The following is a 17,672-nucleotide window of genomic DNA, read 5'->3' on the forward strand; positions in this document are numbered from 1 at the left end:
TCAATCACAAAGGTACGTAATAATGCAATAATTAAATACTCACATGATCAGATTCATATGATCTACAACTAAGGAAAACAGAGAGATATAAGTAAGGAAATATGTGTATAGCCTTATGTTGTATTGTGGAGTCCCAACGAATTAAACTGACATGTCTTACAATTGACAAAAGATGGAGTAGCAAAAACAGATGATGGAATAACAAAGAATGAATAAAATTATTACAGCATAGTCCTTTGCCACAAATATTCCCATGTTGGCTCCACAATGCATATTGTTGTGGGTAGTTAGAGAAGACTGGAACTGTCATCCGCTGAGGGAGTGCGGCGACTGCGGATGCGGTTCTTCTTTCCTTTAGGGTCACCGCCGCAACCAACGTAGCACTCAACACCACATATGTTACTAAAGCATGAGAACAAGCCACTCCCAGTACTCCCGCCGTCGGTGTGCCTCCGCGAGTGCCGGCTCGTCTTGGTGGTGCTCGTCGTTGGGTAGCTCGAGACCTCGCCGCGATCGACCACCGGCGGCAAGTCCGTCCGCCACCTCTCCAGCTTCGACTGCAGCCCCTCCACGCTCTCCGCGTCCAAGCTCCATCCTCCCACCGTTGAATTCTCCCCCTCGTCGATCACCGGCTTCCTCGCGATCGCCGCCGCCACCTCCGATGGCGACGGCCCCAGCTCCGACTCCGTTATCACCACATGCCCCATGTTCGCCAAGTTTGACCTCCGCGGTGTCATGTACTCAAACCCTGCACCGTTCACTTTCCCGAATGGATGCATTGGCGTCCCCCTCTGCGACCCGTTGAACCCCACCGCCGGGTTGAACTTCGACACTGCCGGCGAGTTCCGAAACTGCGGCTTTGGAGTTGGCATATACTGCGGCATCGGAGAATTCTTAAACTGCGGCTTCGGCGAGTTCATATACTGCAGCACCGGAGAACTCTTGTACTGTGGCGTAGGAGAGTTCTTAAACTGCGGTGCAGGCGAATTCTTAAATTGCGGCGCCGGAGAATTCTTAAACTGCGGCTTCGGAGAGTTCATATACCGTGGTGCAGGAGAATTCTTATATTGTGGTGCCGGAGAATTCTTAAAGTGCGGTGCCGGAGAATTTTTAAATTGCGGTGCCGGAGAGTTCTTAAATTGTGGTGCCGGAGAGTTCTTAAATTGTGGTGCCGGAGAGTTTCGAAACTGCGGTTTGGGGGAGGCTCGAACTTCGTATTGAACGTGATTAACATGAACATGTTGTTGTCCTTCATCAGCGTCGGTTTCGCTGGTGGCAATTTCAGAAACGGAGTTAACGGTTGAATGTGCGTTCTCGTTATCATCGTCATTATCATTATGAACCTCCTCAACGACGTTGTTGTGGACGTGGACAATATCATCGGGACTTGCCTTTCCGCTTTTAACCTTCCACGGCAAAACGGTGTCGCTGAGAACCGAGTTCGTTTCGTTGACGCTACTCACAACCGAGCTACTCTTCTTGGCTTTCGTTTTCTTCTTCTTCCCCTTCTTCTTTTTAACGCTAACCTCGGATCCCGAAATGGCGGAGTCGGCTCGTACAGCCATGGCTCGGTGGTGGCGCGCCACGGCTTCAGCGGCGCCGAGCATGGAGCTGGTGTCGCTCTTGGTCCGGCGAAGCTCAGGCATGGGAGTTGCGACGGCAGTGGGGCGGATGCGGGGGCTGAGGTGGTTGTGGCTGTCGTAAGCGTCCTTCTCACCCATGAGGTGGCGGTAGCCGACGGCCGAGGCGTTGTGAGTGTAGAGCGGCATGCTGCGCATGGAGCTGTCGAGGACGGTGAAGCCAATGTTTAGAATCCCCTGTGGCCTGCCGGAGGGGCGGCGAACCTGGAGGGCGATGAAGCGCATGCCGAGCGGAGTGCGGTTGTTGTGGAAGGGTTTGGAGGGAGGAGGGGCGAGGTTGCCGACGAGGACGCGGACGGTGCCGACGTGGATGTCCTTGAACCAATGAAGCGCGTAGATCTCGATCATGATGGCGGAGGTGTCGGAGTAGAGAAACTCTTCGTCGACGCGGAAGACGAACTTGTCATTCCAAGTTGGGTTGGTGTGGCCCTCAGAGTCGACGCGTGTGGAGAGCTTCCGGTCCGGGTGAACCCAGGAGACAGCGTAGGTACGCATGTTGCGACCCAGAGGAGCCAGGTCCTGGGCGGAAATCACGTTCAGTTCCAGTAACTGGAACGGTGCCAAGATTTGAGACATTTTTTCCAATTTCTATAGGTATATATCAATGAATCAGGCAATGAAATTGGTTATTGGATGCATGGGGATGTATTATTTGAGTTTGTAGGAGAGGACGTATTTTTTGTAGAGTTTGTCGGCGGTTTTGGAGCGTTTGAGGGGTCGGACCCAGGAGAAGACGGAGGAGATGCGGCTGCGAGTGCGAGTGCGAGGAGGGGTGGCACTCGCAGTGGTGGTGGTGGTGGTGGAGGAGGGAGGGCGTGACATGAAGGGAAAGGAACACCCAAACCACACCGAATCAGAGGAGCCATTCATTTCTTTTCAAAGCCTTGCTTCTCACCGCTCTTTTCGCTTAACTCCTTCCACCAAACCATTTTCTATCCTTCCTTTTTTTAGACTGCCACCCAATCATAGGCCCCTAAGCCCAACTCACGGCCCCAGCTCGATCAATTACTTCTCATTATATTTTCACAATAATTAATTCTATAAATATTTTTGTTTTTTTACTCAAAAGACTTTATTTAATCAAGTTATCTTATGAATAGTTTTATTCTAGAAATTCCTAAATAAATGAGATAGTGACACTTGTACCCTTCTTATCAAATCTGAGCCCAATACTGATGTATTTATTCTGACCCCAACGAGTGGAATGGTTCAGAGACCTATTTTTGTTAAGGGTTATCACAGTCATATCAGCAAACATAAAACATGATAACTATTTGAAAGTTTGCATGGTGCCTTCAAAAATCATGAGAATTTTGGTAAGGTTGTTTTTTAACCAAAAAATTATCATGTTATTTATCTTCTCATTAATTAAAGAATTTTTTGTTTTTTCTAAATTAGTTCTTACTATTTTTATTGATTAAAAAAATAACTAAGTACCAAAATCCTCGTAATTTTTCAAGGGTTCATAGAGATTCTCTTACTATTTTTTCAACCTATTGGTGGATAAACCTAACCTGCTTAAAAAGCGGATAAGAACGAATTAGATCGTCTTATCACCCTGTACATTCATTGTTGGCGGTGTATGCTAAAAAGTCGTGCAAACTACAGACTTATATAAGTAACAACCAATCTAAGTACTTTCATGTGACGTGATACTTTCCTCGTACGGTTCTTCAACACAGTCACGTTCATCTTGCTCCTTGTGTTGTGGGTGCTCTTTTGACCTTGTGTTCCATAACTCGAGATTGAAAACTAGAATTAGTTTCAATTATATTTTTTGTCCTTATATCTTAATTTATAAGTTATTTTGGTTCTGTTAGTTTTAACTGTTTATATTTAATCTATCTAATTTCTTAATTGTTAAAACTAGATTTCTCACCACAAAAATTTGTCAAACAATTAATAGAAATGTATTGTTTTATTTAAATTTACAAATGGAAAAGTATATAATTTGTTTAATAAAACAACAAAAAATGACTTTCATTACATTTTTATTTTTATTTACTTTTTATACGTTATTTTTATTTAATTATTTCATACATTTTTTGCTAATTTATACGAATAAATTATGTGCCACACATTTGTTATATCTTAATTATTGGATAAAAATTTTACATTTGAACAATTAAAAAAACTGAGGACTATGCGATCAATTAATTAACAGGACAAATTAAAATATAAGAACCAAAATCACAATTATTGTCCTCATCATCGTCCTCTATTGAAAGGTTCTACGACTTAGGTTTGGATCTTTCTTAACTTAAAGAAAGCAAAAGATAATTTAAATTAAAAACTTGGACCAGAATTAACGCACATCAACTAGAAACTAGAAACACTCGTTTTCGCTATTTCTCGTGAACATTGTCTCTTACCATATTATCGCTAGCAATATCAAACACCGACCTTTTGTTTTTAAGCACTGATTTTGATTCTTATATCTCAAAAATTTAACAACTACCGTAGCAATTTGGAGATATTGGCATATCTTGTTGCTAGCTTCTCCATGGATAGTTCTTCCAATTCAGTGATGGAGGATGAAGTTGAGTCAACAACCTTACATTCAGCCCCATCATTTGCAATATACAACAATCTTCATGGAGATGATGACATCACCCCTGAAGAAGTTTTGAAGAGAACTGTTTTGGTTGGACAGAGTTTGGAAGCTACAGGCAGTGGTGACTTCAGCTTTGGGAGTAACAAGATGGATTTGATTGAGGAAGGAGAGAATGAGAATGAGAATAATGATTGGTCAACTGGGATTCGGAATTTGAGTATTGAGGAGGAAGATGTTCAGCCAGCTAGTCCCCCCATGTATCTGGCAGCAGGGCTTGGGGTTGATGCTGATGTAGGATTTGATAAATTTATCAGCGATGATGTATTTAATCCCAGTTTGGAAGAAAGTGAGGATCTTGAAGGGTATTACAAGCGGATGGTTGATGAGTACCCCTGCCACCCTTTGGTTCTCAAAAAGTATGCTCAGCTTTTACAAGTGAGTTGTCTGTCATGAAATGAAACTGATTGTATATATTGCAGGTTTTGGTTTAGTTTGTGTTCTTAGAAAGACATAAATTTTGATTCTGAAATGAATAGATGCAGGTCCTGATTTTGGATTTATATGGGACGCTACATATTTTTTATAAATCCCATGAGGCATGCTTATAACTCATAAGCTATTGCTGCCACATATTTCTCGACCATTATGACCCATTTTTTAAAAATAATTTATATAAGACTTAATTATGTTTCTAGGAGACATTCATGGTTGACAAATGAAGCTCTATTGTATAATCATCTTCTTTTAGTTTCACAGGTTTCTCATAGTTCTTCTGAGATGCTGACATCTAATTTTTGTCATCCAATGATAGTCTAATGGAGACCTTCAAGGAGCTCAGGAGTACTTTCTTCAGGCTACCGTGGCAGATCCTAATGATGGTGAAATCTTGATGCAGTATGCGAAGCTGGTGTGGGAGAACCATCATGACAAGGATAGAGCAATGGTCTATTTTGAACGTGCAGTTCAAGCAGCACCACAAGACAGGTAGATAACCCCAGCCAAACTATCCATCTCACTTTAAAGGAAATATGGCATGGGCACTGTGTTTTTCAAAAGCTAAAAATATCATCAAGTCAGTACTTAGTACTGGCCTAAAAGTTGCTCTTCAACCTCATTGTAGCTTCCAGAAACTGAAAGCTTGTCTTTAAAGTTGCAAAATGTTGACCTTTCCATGACTAGAAGATAACGGCAAACATGTAATATATCCTTTTCAGCAATGTTCTTGCAGCATATACTAGTTTTCTCTGGAATATTGAAGATGATGAGAATGAAGATAGAAAACATGAAATTCAGGTACTTTTTTCTCTTTCTGTTCTTATCTTTCCCTAGCAGTCGTTTTGTCGTCCAAATGACACAAGTTTGTTATTTAATAATACTCACGGTTTATATTTGAGTGCAGAGTGACATGGAAATACAAAAGACTGAACCTGTAAAGCCCTCCAAAGAAGAAAGTGGACAAGTGATTGATGCAGCAAATGTTACAACAGCTAATTTTGGTGAAGAAAGCAATGTTGAAGATTATTTGAAGAAGATGGTTGATGAAAATCCAAGCAATCCTCTGTTTCTGAAAAAGTATGCTCAGTTTCTGTTACAGGTGAGGTTTTTTTTATTTTATTTTTAATGTTCACAATTCAGTCACCATATCTTTTAGGAATTATGTTAGGCATGATTGAACACCAAGAGATGCTTCTTTGTCTAAATTTTTCAATGTATTAATACATGAAAGCTTCTGAAGCTGTCTTAATATTCTGACTGAAGAAAATCTTTTTACCATAGTTTTTCTGTTCCTTTTTTCCTAAAAGTCTAAAAAAAAATTGTTGTTGTTGGGTTTGTTGGGGGTGAAAATCCTTAGACAGAACACTCATTTATGGCTTTAAACAAGTCAACAACCTGCCTCTTACAAGGGATTTTATCAGTAGTAGAAGCAAACAACTGAGGCATAAACTATGATCAGTTAGTTGAGCTTCTCTTGGTTTAAAATGAAAACTTTTTTGAAGTTTGAACTTTAGCCCCTTCATATATGCAAGTGTGATCATCAATTTAGCACGAGGGTAAATTTGAGAATGCACTTGATTATAGACTTATTATTACTTAGTTTATGGTTAGAAAATTCCGACTCTTATAAAATTGCATTCCCCCTCACCCCTCTCTGCTTTAAATGTACAGTCCAAGCGAGATCTTCAAGCAGCAGAGGATTACTACTCACGTGCGGTAGTAGCTGATCCCAGTGATGGTGAAATGATATCAGAATATGCTAATCTGGTGTGGGAACTTCATCATGATCAGGAAAAAGCTTCTTTTTTGTTTGAGCAAGCAGTTCAGGCTACCCCTGGGGATAGGTACAGTTTTGGAGAACACTTCTATAAAATGTTGTTACTTAACATGTCTATAATGCTAAAATATAGGAGAGAAAAATCCATAGGTAACTAGGTCCTTCTTGATTTAGAGTAAAGCCTACTTTGAAAGAATTGTTGAATCATCTATAACTAGTGTGCAATGCAGTATACCTGAGCCCTTAATTTTGAATTAGACTAGAAGTTACATTTCAATAAATAATTAAGATTTGTTTATAACTTCTCTTCTTTCAGCAATGTTCTGGCAGCATATACCTGTTTTCTCTGGGAAACAGATGACGCAGAAAGCTGAAATTTAAAGGCCGGGGCATGTTCAAGTGATCTTCTGCAGGAAAATGCAAATTTTCAAGACAGGTTGCTGGAGATGATGCTAATAAATGCTCGTAGTTACAGGTGAATAAAGAAACCATACACAATCAACACGAGGAAACAGCAAGCTTAGCTCATCTAGAATAAAGAAAACCATATTTCTTTACTAATTGCATTTTTTTGCCGAAAATTTTCGTTTTCTCCTGAATAACATGTATCTAACTTGCACTAGGACAAGAATAATTTGCAAAACTATTTATGGTTATGTTAAAAGCTTAACTAATTAGAGATAACCCTTTCCCCTAATTGGTGATGCAGTCACTCTAGTTGATGGAGACCTTATTCTAGTGTGTTACTACTATGTCTATCCATGGTAGTGTTCAAAATTGACTACAATGAAAATTCTGGCTGAATAAATCGGATCATTACAAGTCAAACAGAGGATAACAATTCGACAACTCTTGTTTATGAACATTTACTGCGTGCAATCAGAATTTATCACGTACACACAACATGAGCACAAGAAGAAAGGAAATAAGGACACAATAAACACAATTTATGCTCTTGTAGACATAAAAGTGTTTTTCCTTTATATTTTGTTTGGATAAACTTCAGTAAGTTCTCGTATCGTATAAGAAAATAAAGAGGTATATTGAGTTAAACTTCTTCCATAAGTTAAAATCACTTTTTGGATAAGCTAAAGGATAGAATTTCTAATTTATAAATAAGTTAATTTTAACTTGTGAGAAAAGTTTTATTCAATTTTTTTTCTTTTATAAGTACTTGTTAAGAAGTTTATCCAAAAAAGAACTATAACATTAAAATGCAATTTGCACGCCACAAACTTGATCTGCTGGTCGGTATTGGATTACCTTGTAGTGAGATGGTGATTATAGCTATTGAATTCTCTCAATAACCTTGCATATCACTTACTGAATTCGGCATATTGTCATCGCATGCTGAGTTTCTTTAATAGAAGTCTTGTAATAATAATGTATAAAGCGACCAATTGCATATCTATACCAGTACTGAGTTTCCTCAATCCCTCGTCAATTTAGCATAAGATGTGAATGTCTTAAAAAAAATAATCCGTTAGATCTCCACCAACTGCAAAATGTAAAGTTATTACAAAATATAAAGTTTACAATAGTTTATATAATGATAACTACAAAACCCCATATCATTAAATAATTTTGATTACATGAATTACGCAACATCATTCATCTTGATTAAAGACCAATGTTTCAAAAAATTTGTTTACCGTAAGTTTTCTCTTCCTTTTCATATAACTAAAACTCATACAAATTAATTTTCTATGATCTTTTTTGTACGTGTCAAATTACTTTATCCAATTTTTTTGTAATTTTTCCTTGATCTCACCTTCATATAAAATCATTCTGTATCTTATCTTTTATTGTATAACTATGCATTCATTTTAATATTCTCATTTTTACTAATCTACTTTTTTGTCTTCTTATTCTTTTAAAGTCCAACATTTTACTACCAAAAAAATATAGTTGGGAGTTTAACAATATGATAGAATTTGCAATTGAATACGGTAGATGCTTTCCATTAACAAATAACCCGATATTTTTATCCACTTTAGTCACCTTGCTTTATCCTATGTAACATCATTAATATCCCTTTCATTTTATAGTGTCAATCCAAATATTTAATTTTTAGAAACCTGTGTAGTATGCCATCTACAATTCCTACAAAAGTTTATGTTTAAAAAATTAAAGCTACATCGTATCTTATTTCAATATGATATTCTACTAATACTATTTAAAATTATTAAATTATAGGTTTGTTTAAATAAATTTTTAATTTTTAACTTATGCATTACGAAAAAGTTATTTTTTTTATTTTTTTCTCCTACAAGTGCTTATGCAAAAATTATCCAAACTTACCCTACATATCTTTAGATTTATTGAGATACTTCTAAAGGCATAATTTACTAAAATACTCCTAACCATAAGGTAAAATAACAACCAATACACAATTAGATTTAGAAAAAAAAAAGTAAAAATATTTGAACCGATTATTATTTCGCATATTTCCTCCAAGAAAGTATACAACATTCCCTGTAAGACTAAAAAATACATCAATTAAAATGACACCAAGTTTAATTAAATAAAAAAGATAGTGGGAAAGGCAATGCCAAAGACCTGAAATCAATATATAAACTTTTACAATATCATGTATCATGTAATCTAACTCTGAAGTGAAGGTAAAGATAAAGATAACAAGATTTTCAATGGCGAGAAAAACTGCCAAACGTTATCCCAACCAAACATAAGATTCCTGAACAAATAAATGAAACAAAAAGCCCCCTTACATTAAAAAAAATAATAATATATAACAATCATATTCCCCGAACATCATAGTTTAAGACAAAAAATATCAATATTTGGTTCTTAACATCTATTGAAACTGACTACTATTTAAAGCTGAAAATAGTATCAGGACCTCAAAATTTGATTCTCTTAAAACTTTATGCTGATTCGGCAGGGTTCTGACCATTTCTTGGCCCTTGATACCCTGAAGAATATCCCCTCTCTTGACGGGTACTTTGTCTATAGAAACCGTTTCCTTTGGGTTTGTTATACTCCCATTCACCTCCATCTTGGCCACTTCCCCTGCAAAAGCTCCTTGGACCAAAACGTCCTCTTTGTGCCTCTGATAATTGATAGCTACTCCTACCTCTACCCCTCCCTGTTCATAATAAAGTGAGAACAACCATAACATAACAAATTACACAGCAGAAAAAGCAGTTTATAAACAGTTCGACTATGCAGATCAAAACAAGCATCTTGGGCCAAAAAAGGTGGCTAGTGGTCATCTCTGCTTAACCAGTGTCAACATTATTGATACCGTATATATGGCCAAATTGTGTTAAGGCATTAGACAAGGTATCATTTTGAATAATTGATGACACAATTAAATGAAATGTTTTGTCCATGTCACTTGGGAGAGCCCACCAAAAAGAGAGCTAATGCTGCTGACATGGATTTTTAACATGATGCTAACACATACCATGGCAAACATAATGACCCCTTATAGCTTATTATCTGTTATTTCTCAGAACTGCGTTTGAGAATCCATTACCAGTCCTATCAAGTATAATCAACTCATTTCTCATTTGCAAATTGGTAGTATTTTAACCATGCTATATAACCTAAGAGTCAAGGACATTGACGCCAGAAATTTTGGGGAAGAAAAAACACAATAAAAAAGAAGCAAAACTTAAAAAGAAGGCATACTTCCTCCTCGTGAAGGGATGTTACTGTTTGGTCTCCGCTCTTCAATGTATACGTGTCTTCCTGCTACCTCAACAGATCCTGCCTGCAAAGATACAAAACAAACATGAGCCAACAGATTCTGAAATCAGAAAAAAAGAGACTTGTAAGGTGAAAACTCAGAAATATACCAAAGACCAGAAACAGTTGAGTCTGTTAGAAAAAATGCAGATTGAAAACTTGCGATCATTGTGACATGTTCAACATTAATTTTTTCATAAGGTGTGTTATTACATCCTAATTATTAATTCACAAGCAGTTGATATCATAAAATAACCATTTAAAACAAAATCCATACCTTGACTGCATTATGAACCCCCATCATATCTTCAAATTCAACAAATGCATAACAAACTCCGACATCCTGGAGAAAAATGAAAATTTAGCTTTGCAATGGGATATAAATGAATTAATGAAATAATATAGTTATTTGAAGCATAGTAGTCAATCCCAAGATTGTCCCAATAAAACACCACAAATGACACTGTTCCAGGAGAAGAAGAGAGATTTCATTTGTAGTAGACAGAATAGCAAAAAAAATAGCCACAAATTCACATGAAAGCGGCCACAATTCACACTGCTAAATGAAACTGCTCCACAATAGGCCACGCAGCAGCAGCAGGGAGCCACAGTGTGATACCACTATAGCAGCACCAACACATGCGGTTGCTACTATGATTTAAAGAGCTAAAGACCTACCTTGCGACTTCTTATGACTACACCATCAGGCTGAATCCTGCCAAAATTCTTGAATTCCTCTTCAATTTCAGAAGCAGACACAGTAGGAGACAAGTTTCTCACATAAACAGATTTGATTTCATCTGAAGGCATTTTATATCAAATAAAATAAGTTACTAATAAATAAGTACATCATAAAAATAAAAAACTACATGTAAGCAAGTGAATGATTCATTTAAACAAATTAGCTTATTAGTTAAAGGAAGATGTAATGAGCTGTCATAAATCAACACCAAAGAGTAACTATCCAAAAAAGTAAAATACTAAATTGAGTTAATGAGTCTCAATGAGTACACACAGTAACCTTCATCTTCTGTTGTGGGAGCCTCCTCCACTACATCAGTTTCAGACCTTTCAAATGACGTAGTTTGCTGACTATTAGTCAGTGGAGCATGATCCCAGTCTAAAGAAGTCAAATTCTTCTGAGATGGCTGAGAAGCTACAGATGGTGTAGCTTGTCCTTTAGCAACCCGTAACTTCCAACAGTTTCATAACATAGTCAGTTCCAAAGTCATAACTGAATCTCAAAAGAAAACATTGTGCAGAAAGTAATCTATTTGTTAGTTCACACATACTATGGAAGCATAAGTATGTTTTTGGGGCTCCTCAGGAGATTCTTCAGCAGAAGGTACATGTTCTTGCACAGCATCCACAGTAGGTTGAAATGAACCATGTGATTCTTCAGCAACAACATCCTCCTGAATATGTTCAGAATCATGGACTCGTAGCATTTGTTGATGTGAAAATCCGTAATTGTTGACTGCGCCATTTTCTTTGACCTCATTCGTAGCAACAAAGTCCCTTGCATGTATATCTCCACCTAACAGGTGGTTGGACACTGTAATACCCATAAATCTCAATTACTTAAAAGACTACAGTTTAAAAATTAATTACACTCCATAATCAGCCACAATGGTTATAAAACCTAAATTTCTATTCAATAAAAGTTGTTGAATTTTTAATGTGTGCACGCTTTATATTAACATTTATTGACAATAAATGCAGTTTGCAATTAAACTTCACTTTCCATTTTACATTATAAAATAAATTTACCACAAACCATTTGTCAAGGAAAATTCATATTATATATAGTTAAGATTTATTTAGCTTCAACTCTTTGATAGAATCTATATTTACCATTGAGACTAGGCCCTATTTGGATAAAAGAAAATAAAAAACAATGAATCAAACTTCTTTCATAAGTTAAAATCAACTTATGAACATTAACTTTTGAAGAAGTTAGATGAGAGAACTTTGTTGAAGTACATTAGTTGATTTTAACTTATGGGAAAAGTTTATTTTATTTTACCTTCTTATTGTTTCTTCTATAAGTGTTTATTTAGAATTTATTAAAACATAGCTTAAATGCTAAATTTCAATTAGATAACAGCAAGAATCCAATTGTGAATGTGATAATGGCTGGAGAAAATGGATGACTGATGGATGATGATGTAGAAAATACAACAATTGACTATGCATAAACAACAAACATGGCTACCTGTAATAACTTAATAAGCTACAAAGGTATCAGTAGCACCAGATGCAATGGATGTGAAAATGATAACAACTTAGGAATAAGGGAATAAATTCGAACATAACATAATATAAAGAAGTACCAGATCCTCTCTGGGACAAGAATACACAACTAGAGAACGTTAGACTAACAGTGTAAGTCAGATTTTAAACAAAAATCAGATCCACAATCCCCATAAAAGAACAGAGCATCCATGACAGTAGAAAGACACAGTCACCAAAACCTAACCTCTAAGAAAGTGTATCAACAGAAACAATATATTTTCATTTATCTTCTAATAACAGTAACTAATAAGTGAAGAAATAATTATTAAGATTCAATCAAAACTCAAGAACCCGGAGGCGGAAATAGAACTTGCCTGGTTTGTTAATTGTGCTAGGAGCATTCAATTTTGAATCAAGATTGCTTTGAGCTAAAAATACAGGTTGGTGATGATGAAATGGCTCCTCTTCCACAAAGTGAAAAACATCATTGAGCACAAAGAAGCCCTTTTCTTGGGGTGCAAGGAAGAACGTCTGCATAAATTGCCTCCTCACATTGTAGCCCTTAAGTTGCACAGAACCAGAAACCATGACAAGAACTCCACCACTCCAAGATTCCAGAGATTGTGCTGTCTTGATTTCAATTCCAATAAAACTGAGTGACATAACAAGCGCATGGATTTGCTGCCCAGAGAGAAATTTCTTTAATTCTGGGGGGAAATAAGAGCTTCACTATAATTGCACAAGTACAAAACAGAAGAGAACACCCAATCCCTTCAAGGCTTCAACCAATAAATAAATCGACTAATATACAAAAAGCAATAAAAAACAGCACTCAGAATTCCTTATCTAAAGATTATAGACTACACAATAACATATTCCAAATAAGTAATGCTATAATAGAAAAGCTGAAAATCTTCAATACATATTCCAAATAATCAATTTCCAATAATGCAATTATATTCCAAACCACAACATAAAGGGCAAAAAATACAGGTATATGAAAAAGCAAAAAGCACTTAAAATAGAAATAACGAACCAGCATTGCAGTTGCAGTGTCTCTGGCGTTGCCATCGATGCGTACCATTGTGCTGGCATCAGAATAGAACTGATACACCAACTCGGGGTTGGTCTCAAGAACATGGTAGTACTGCCCCACAAAGTAAGTCCCAACCTGAACAAAACAAAAAGGTTTCTTTTGAGGTGAAACAGAATGTTTGAACAAAAGGGTATGAGAAAAAAGAAGTTAGAAGTGAACCTGAGCAGCGGAGAGGGGAAATGGAAAGTGCGTGGCCATTGCAGAAAACCCTAAAAAGGAGGCGTCTTGTCCCCTCCTCCCCAATCAAAACCTCACCTCAGATCCCCCTTGAGATCTGCACCACAGCCAGAGGGTGAGGTTTTAGAAAGAGAGATAGAGAGAGATTTTTTTTTTTCTTTTTCCTTTTGTTAATGTTGTTTGTGTTAGTTTTGTTTTGCCTGGGACTGTGTTGTTGATATCATACTGCTGGATGGAGGAAGCAGCATGCTTCACCTTTCTCCCTTTTCTTAAACCTCCCCCATTCCACTGTCACTCTTTGTCCACAAATTATAATTATATGGCTTAACTATATTTGTCTGCACGTAAATTCCACGAAATGAGATATTTTGGTGTTTGTGATTTTAATTGCTTAAATTAGCCTTTTATACTTTTTAAATTTATGAAATTTGGTCCACCTATTAATGTTTTATCCCTTTTTTTTTAAAAAAAAATTATATCATTTCATTCATAATATAAAAGAAAAAATTATTTGGTAATATTTTATCTAGTCATTCATAATATAAGAATTCTTCGTAATCCATATAGGCTTATAAAAATTGTCAATTCCTATGAGATCACATGGGTTATTAAAAATATGATTTTAAAATTAGTGATTCCTGTAGGTTTAAAACCTTTCACTTTTAAAGTTATTAATAAGATACTAACAAATTAATTATGTTAAAAAATAATTAATCAATATATATAATACTAAAAATTATAATGTAATATACATATAAGTTTATATAATAAATTTTATAATAATTAATTTTAATCTAATAATATATTTTTTATATATATATATAAAATTTATTAAATATATATGCAAACTTATATTTAAAATTTATATATGTAAAAAAATATTATTTAATTAAAATTAATTGTTACAATATATAAATTTATATATATATATATATATATATATTAAAAATTTTAGTGATATATATATATATATTAATATTAATTATTTTTTAACATAATTTGTTTATTATCTGTGCTAATAACAATACAAAAATTACATGTTGAAATGTTTACATATTATTAATCCATAAGACCCAATCCATATGAGTTATATATAAGGATATTTTAGATTGTATCCTCTTATTGCTGAATGTATTAAAAAAAAATGTTAAGCCTACAGGAAAATTCCTACATGTTATATGATTTGAGTCCATTGTCACCCGACAAAAAGTAATCCACCTTAGTTCAGGTTACTAATTAGACCAGATTTAATTTATTTAAAAAGTATGGGGACCTAATTTAAATGATTAAAACTACATGTATAAAAATCACCTATGTATCATACCATACCAATAAAAAAAAATACAGTTAAACTTAAACCTGATTATGATAATAAAGATAAATAATCTTATTAGATGACTAAACACAAATATTTTATGTATATAAATTAATTCCATTTTTTTAATCAATTCAATCTAATATATTACAATATTTTATGTATACAAAATTGATATTTTATCTGGATTATTTTTTGATGTTATTAGTATGAAATATCTCATCACTTTATTCATTATCATGGTCAAAAAATTTAAGATAATAATCTTTAATGTTGTCTTCTTTTTTATTTGTATTTTTTTATTCATATAACTCGAATTCTTAATAATTAAAATTATAATAATTAGTGAGATAAAATGTTGATTTTTTATGAGTACGTGTTATATTTTGTTTCTAAAAATGGAAAGAAATAAAAATGTTACACTTTTTTAATTAAGTTCAACATTGTTATGAATAATCTTTTGTGAATGATCATATCTTTTTTATCTTTGTTATTTATCTTCATTTGTATTTATTTTTTTAACTTCTTGATTATATTTTGTATCTATAAATAGATTATTTCTTTTATAATAAATACACACAATTATTATTCTCTCTAAACTTTTTTCTTTTTTATTTTCGTTCTATTATTCTTCTCTAAGTTATATTATATTTAAAAAGTTATCAATACAATTGTTTTTATTCCATTGAACATATACTTTTACAATTGGTATTTCAACATGCAAGAAAATGCCCAAAAAGGAATTTTGTAAAAAAAAAGTCATATTTTTTTAATTTAGATTTCAAAGTAAGATCATTCCAATCTCACTAATCACAGTATTCGTATTATAAATTTAATTTTATCATTATATATGTATAGTTATATTCTTCACATAATATAAAATTATTTAAATATAATATATCTTGAATACACTATCAAATAAAGAAAATCTAATAATATTTTTTTGAAAGAGATCCTAAAATCTTATCAACAAAGAAATTTTTTAAGTATATATATTTTTTTCTTTATCATGAGAGGTGACAAAATTCTGAAAATATTTTTATAAAAAATCTAGAAGATCTTATCAGAGACAAAAAAAAAAATCTCACCTGAAGTGAAAAACAATACAAAGAAAATATTATTTTTTTCTCACCAGCAACAAATAAGAAAAAGTGAGAAGAAAAAAATAATTTTCTCCCCATAAGTGAGAAAATTATGTGAAAAGTGAAAATAAAAGAAAATGGTACGAATACTTTGTAAATAAATGCTTAAATCAAATTTTCGAAATTCAATGCAAGTCAAACTTATAAGCTTATAAGCTCCGTATATTTAGGTATAGATAGATATAATTGTAATATTAATTTATTTTTCTATTACTTTGTTATTTAAATCATGCCTTATCATTTTAATATATTTTAATATTTTGTTAATTTCATTTTATTTTATTTTTTTTTTCTCTTATTATTTCTTATTATCTAGGTTTTTTTTTTGGTAATATTGAATAAAATAAGTTTTGAAAAATAATGGGTAGAAAAGAAAAAATAGGATACGATCTTCTTAAAAGGTCACAAAGGTAAATATCGTTTTCCCTTAAATTTAGCATCTACAATGGCAAAGTGACACTGACCTTTGAGCATAGTTTCTTAAAACAATTTACTTCTACGATAACCGGATTAAATTTGGATGTGCAAGAACAGAATTGATTTTTAAATTAACATAATTTCATAAAATTGATTATAACTAAAATTGATTTTAAAGTTAGGAGAATTTTATTTGGATGGCAAATATTAAAAAACGGTGACTCGCCTGGTACAAGAGGACTTGCGCATCAAGAACATACAGCCAGATTGGCAAAAGAAAAATTACATACACATTGTGGAGAGTGATTGATCCTTTTGGGTCTCATTTATAAACTTTTTTATTAAAATAGGTTTTTTAAAAAATAAAGTATTGGTATGAGTTTAATAATTAAACAATAATTTTAAATAGTTGTTTTATCATAAATACAATGTTATAATTTTTAGTAGATGCTAAAATTGCTTAAACACTATTAGATCACTTGAGTGAGTGATTTGGTTGTGTTTTTTATGAGAGTAAGATGTGCTAATAGTTGATTGGAACATGACAAATTAGATTTGTTGGATGAACGCTTTAAAGGAACAAATCAAAATTACTAATTTGTCATGTCAAAAGAAAATAATAATTTAAAATTACTAATTTGTCATACCAGCGTGTTCAGTAATTTGAAATTATTGGTTTGTTAATACAACAATCCAATGACGTTAGTTCATTATATGCAGCAGAATCCGCAATCAAAAATTGTTCGAATATATGAAACAACAATGATTCAAGTACAATCACATGAAAACAACATTATACTTAGCATCGAAATAAAATTTTGCATTAACGTGATTTGTAACTATAAATATAGTTTTTTTTCAATTTTCTTCACACTTTCAATAAATACATAGAAGATTTGAGTGTTTTCTTACCATTTCATTTTTTATATGTTAAGAGATAAATGTTATGCATTTGTATAACTAGATGAATATGTAATATATATTTTTATGTTATATGATTATATCTATTTTGTGAAGATTTATGTAATATTTTTAAAATGATTTTCAGTAAAAGTGTAATTTATTTATAATTTTGATATATTGTATGTGATTTTGTATACTTTATTTTTGTTA

At 33.6% G+C, this 17,672-nt stretch overlaps 3 protein-coding genes across 5 annotated transcripts; 1 reads left to right on the top strand and 2 right to left on the bottom strand.

Moving 5' to 3' along the window:
* On the bottom strand, nt 1–2,617 carry LOC114401343. The gene has a single exon (XM_028363848.1). The coding sequence runs from the start codon at nt 2,214–2,216 to the stop codon at nt 288–290; it is 1,929 nt and encodes a 642-aa protein (XP_028219649.1). The 5' UTR covers nt 2,217–2,617; the 3' UTR covers nt 1–287.
* Nucleotides 2,618–3,966: 1,349 nt separating this feature from the next.
* On the top strand, nt 3,967–7,174 carry LOC114403762. The gene is made up of 6 exons (XM_028366914.1): nt 3,967–4,629; nt 5,006–5,178; nt 5,409–5,487; nt 5,594–5,788; nt 6,361–6,533; nt 6,783–7,174. The coding sequence occupies exons 1-6, from the start codon at nt 4,144–4,146 to the stop codon at nt 6,838–6,840; spliced, it is 1,164 nt and encodes a 387-aa protein (XP_028222715.1). The 5' UTR covers nt 3,967–4,143; the 3' UTR covers nt 6,841–7,174.
* A 1,833-nt stretch (nt 7,175–9,007) lies between these two features.
* Nucleotides 9,008–13,988, bottom strand: LOC114403928 (putative G3BP-like protein). 3 transcript variants are annotated; one of them, XM_028367161.1, is made up of 9 exons: nt 13,668–13,988; nt 13,449–13,583; nt 12,787–13,093; nt 11,470–11,732; nt 11,193–11,370; nt 10,856–10,977; nt 10,455–10,520; nt 10,121–10,202; nt 9,008–9,572 (listed from the first exon to the last, which is right to left on the bottom strand). In XM_028367161.1, the coding sequence occupies exons 1-9, from the start codon at nt 13,704–13,706 to the stop codon at nt 9,352–9,354; spliced, it is 1,413 nt and encodes a 470-aa protein (XP_028222962.1). In that variant the 5' UTR covers nt 13,707–13,988; the 3' UTR covers nt 9,008–9,351. The 3 variants fall into 3 exon arrangements, with proteins under 3 accessions (XP_028222962.1, XP_028222964.1, XP_028222963.1); XM_028367162.1 differs by having other exon boundaries at nt 9,175–9,572; nt 11,199–11,370; XM_028367163.1 differs by lacking the exon at nt 13,668–13,988 and having other exon boundaries at nt 12,787–13,119; nt 13,449–13,576.
* Between the last annotated feature and the right edge of the window lie 3,684 nt (nt 13,989–17,672).

The sequence above is a fragment of the Glycine soja genome, chromosome 20 (genome assembly GCF_004193775.1).
Source record: "Glycine soja cultivar W05 chromosome 20, ASM419377v2, whole genome shotgun sequence".
NCBI lineage: Eukaryota > Viridiplantae > Streptophyta > Magnoliopsida > Fabales > Fabaceae > Glycine > Glycine soja.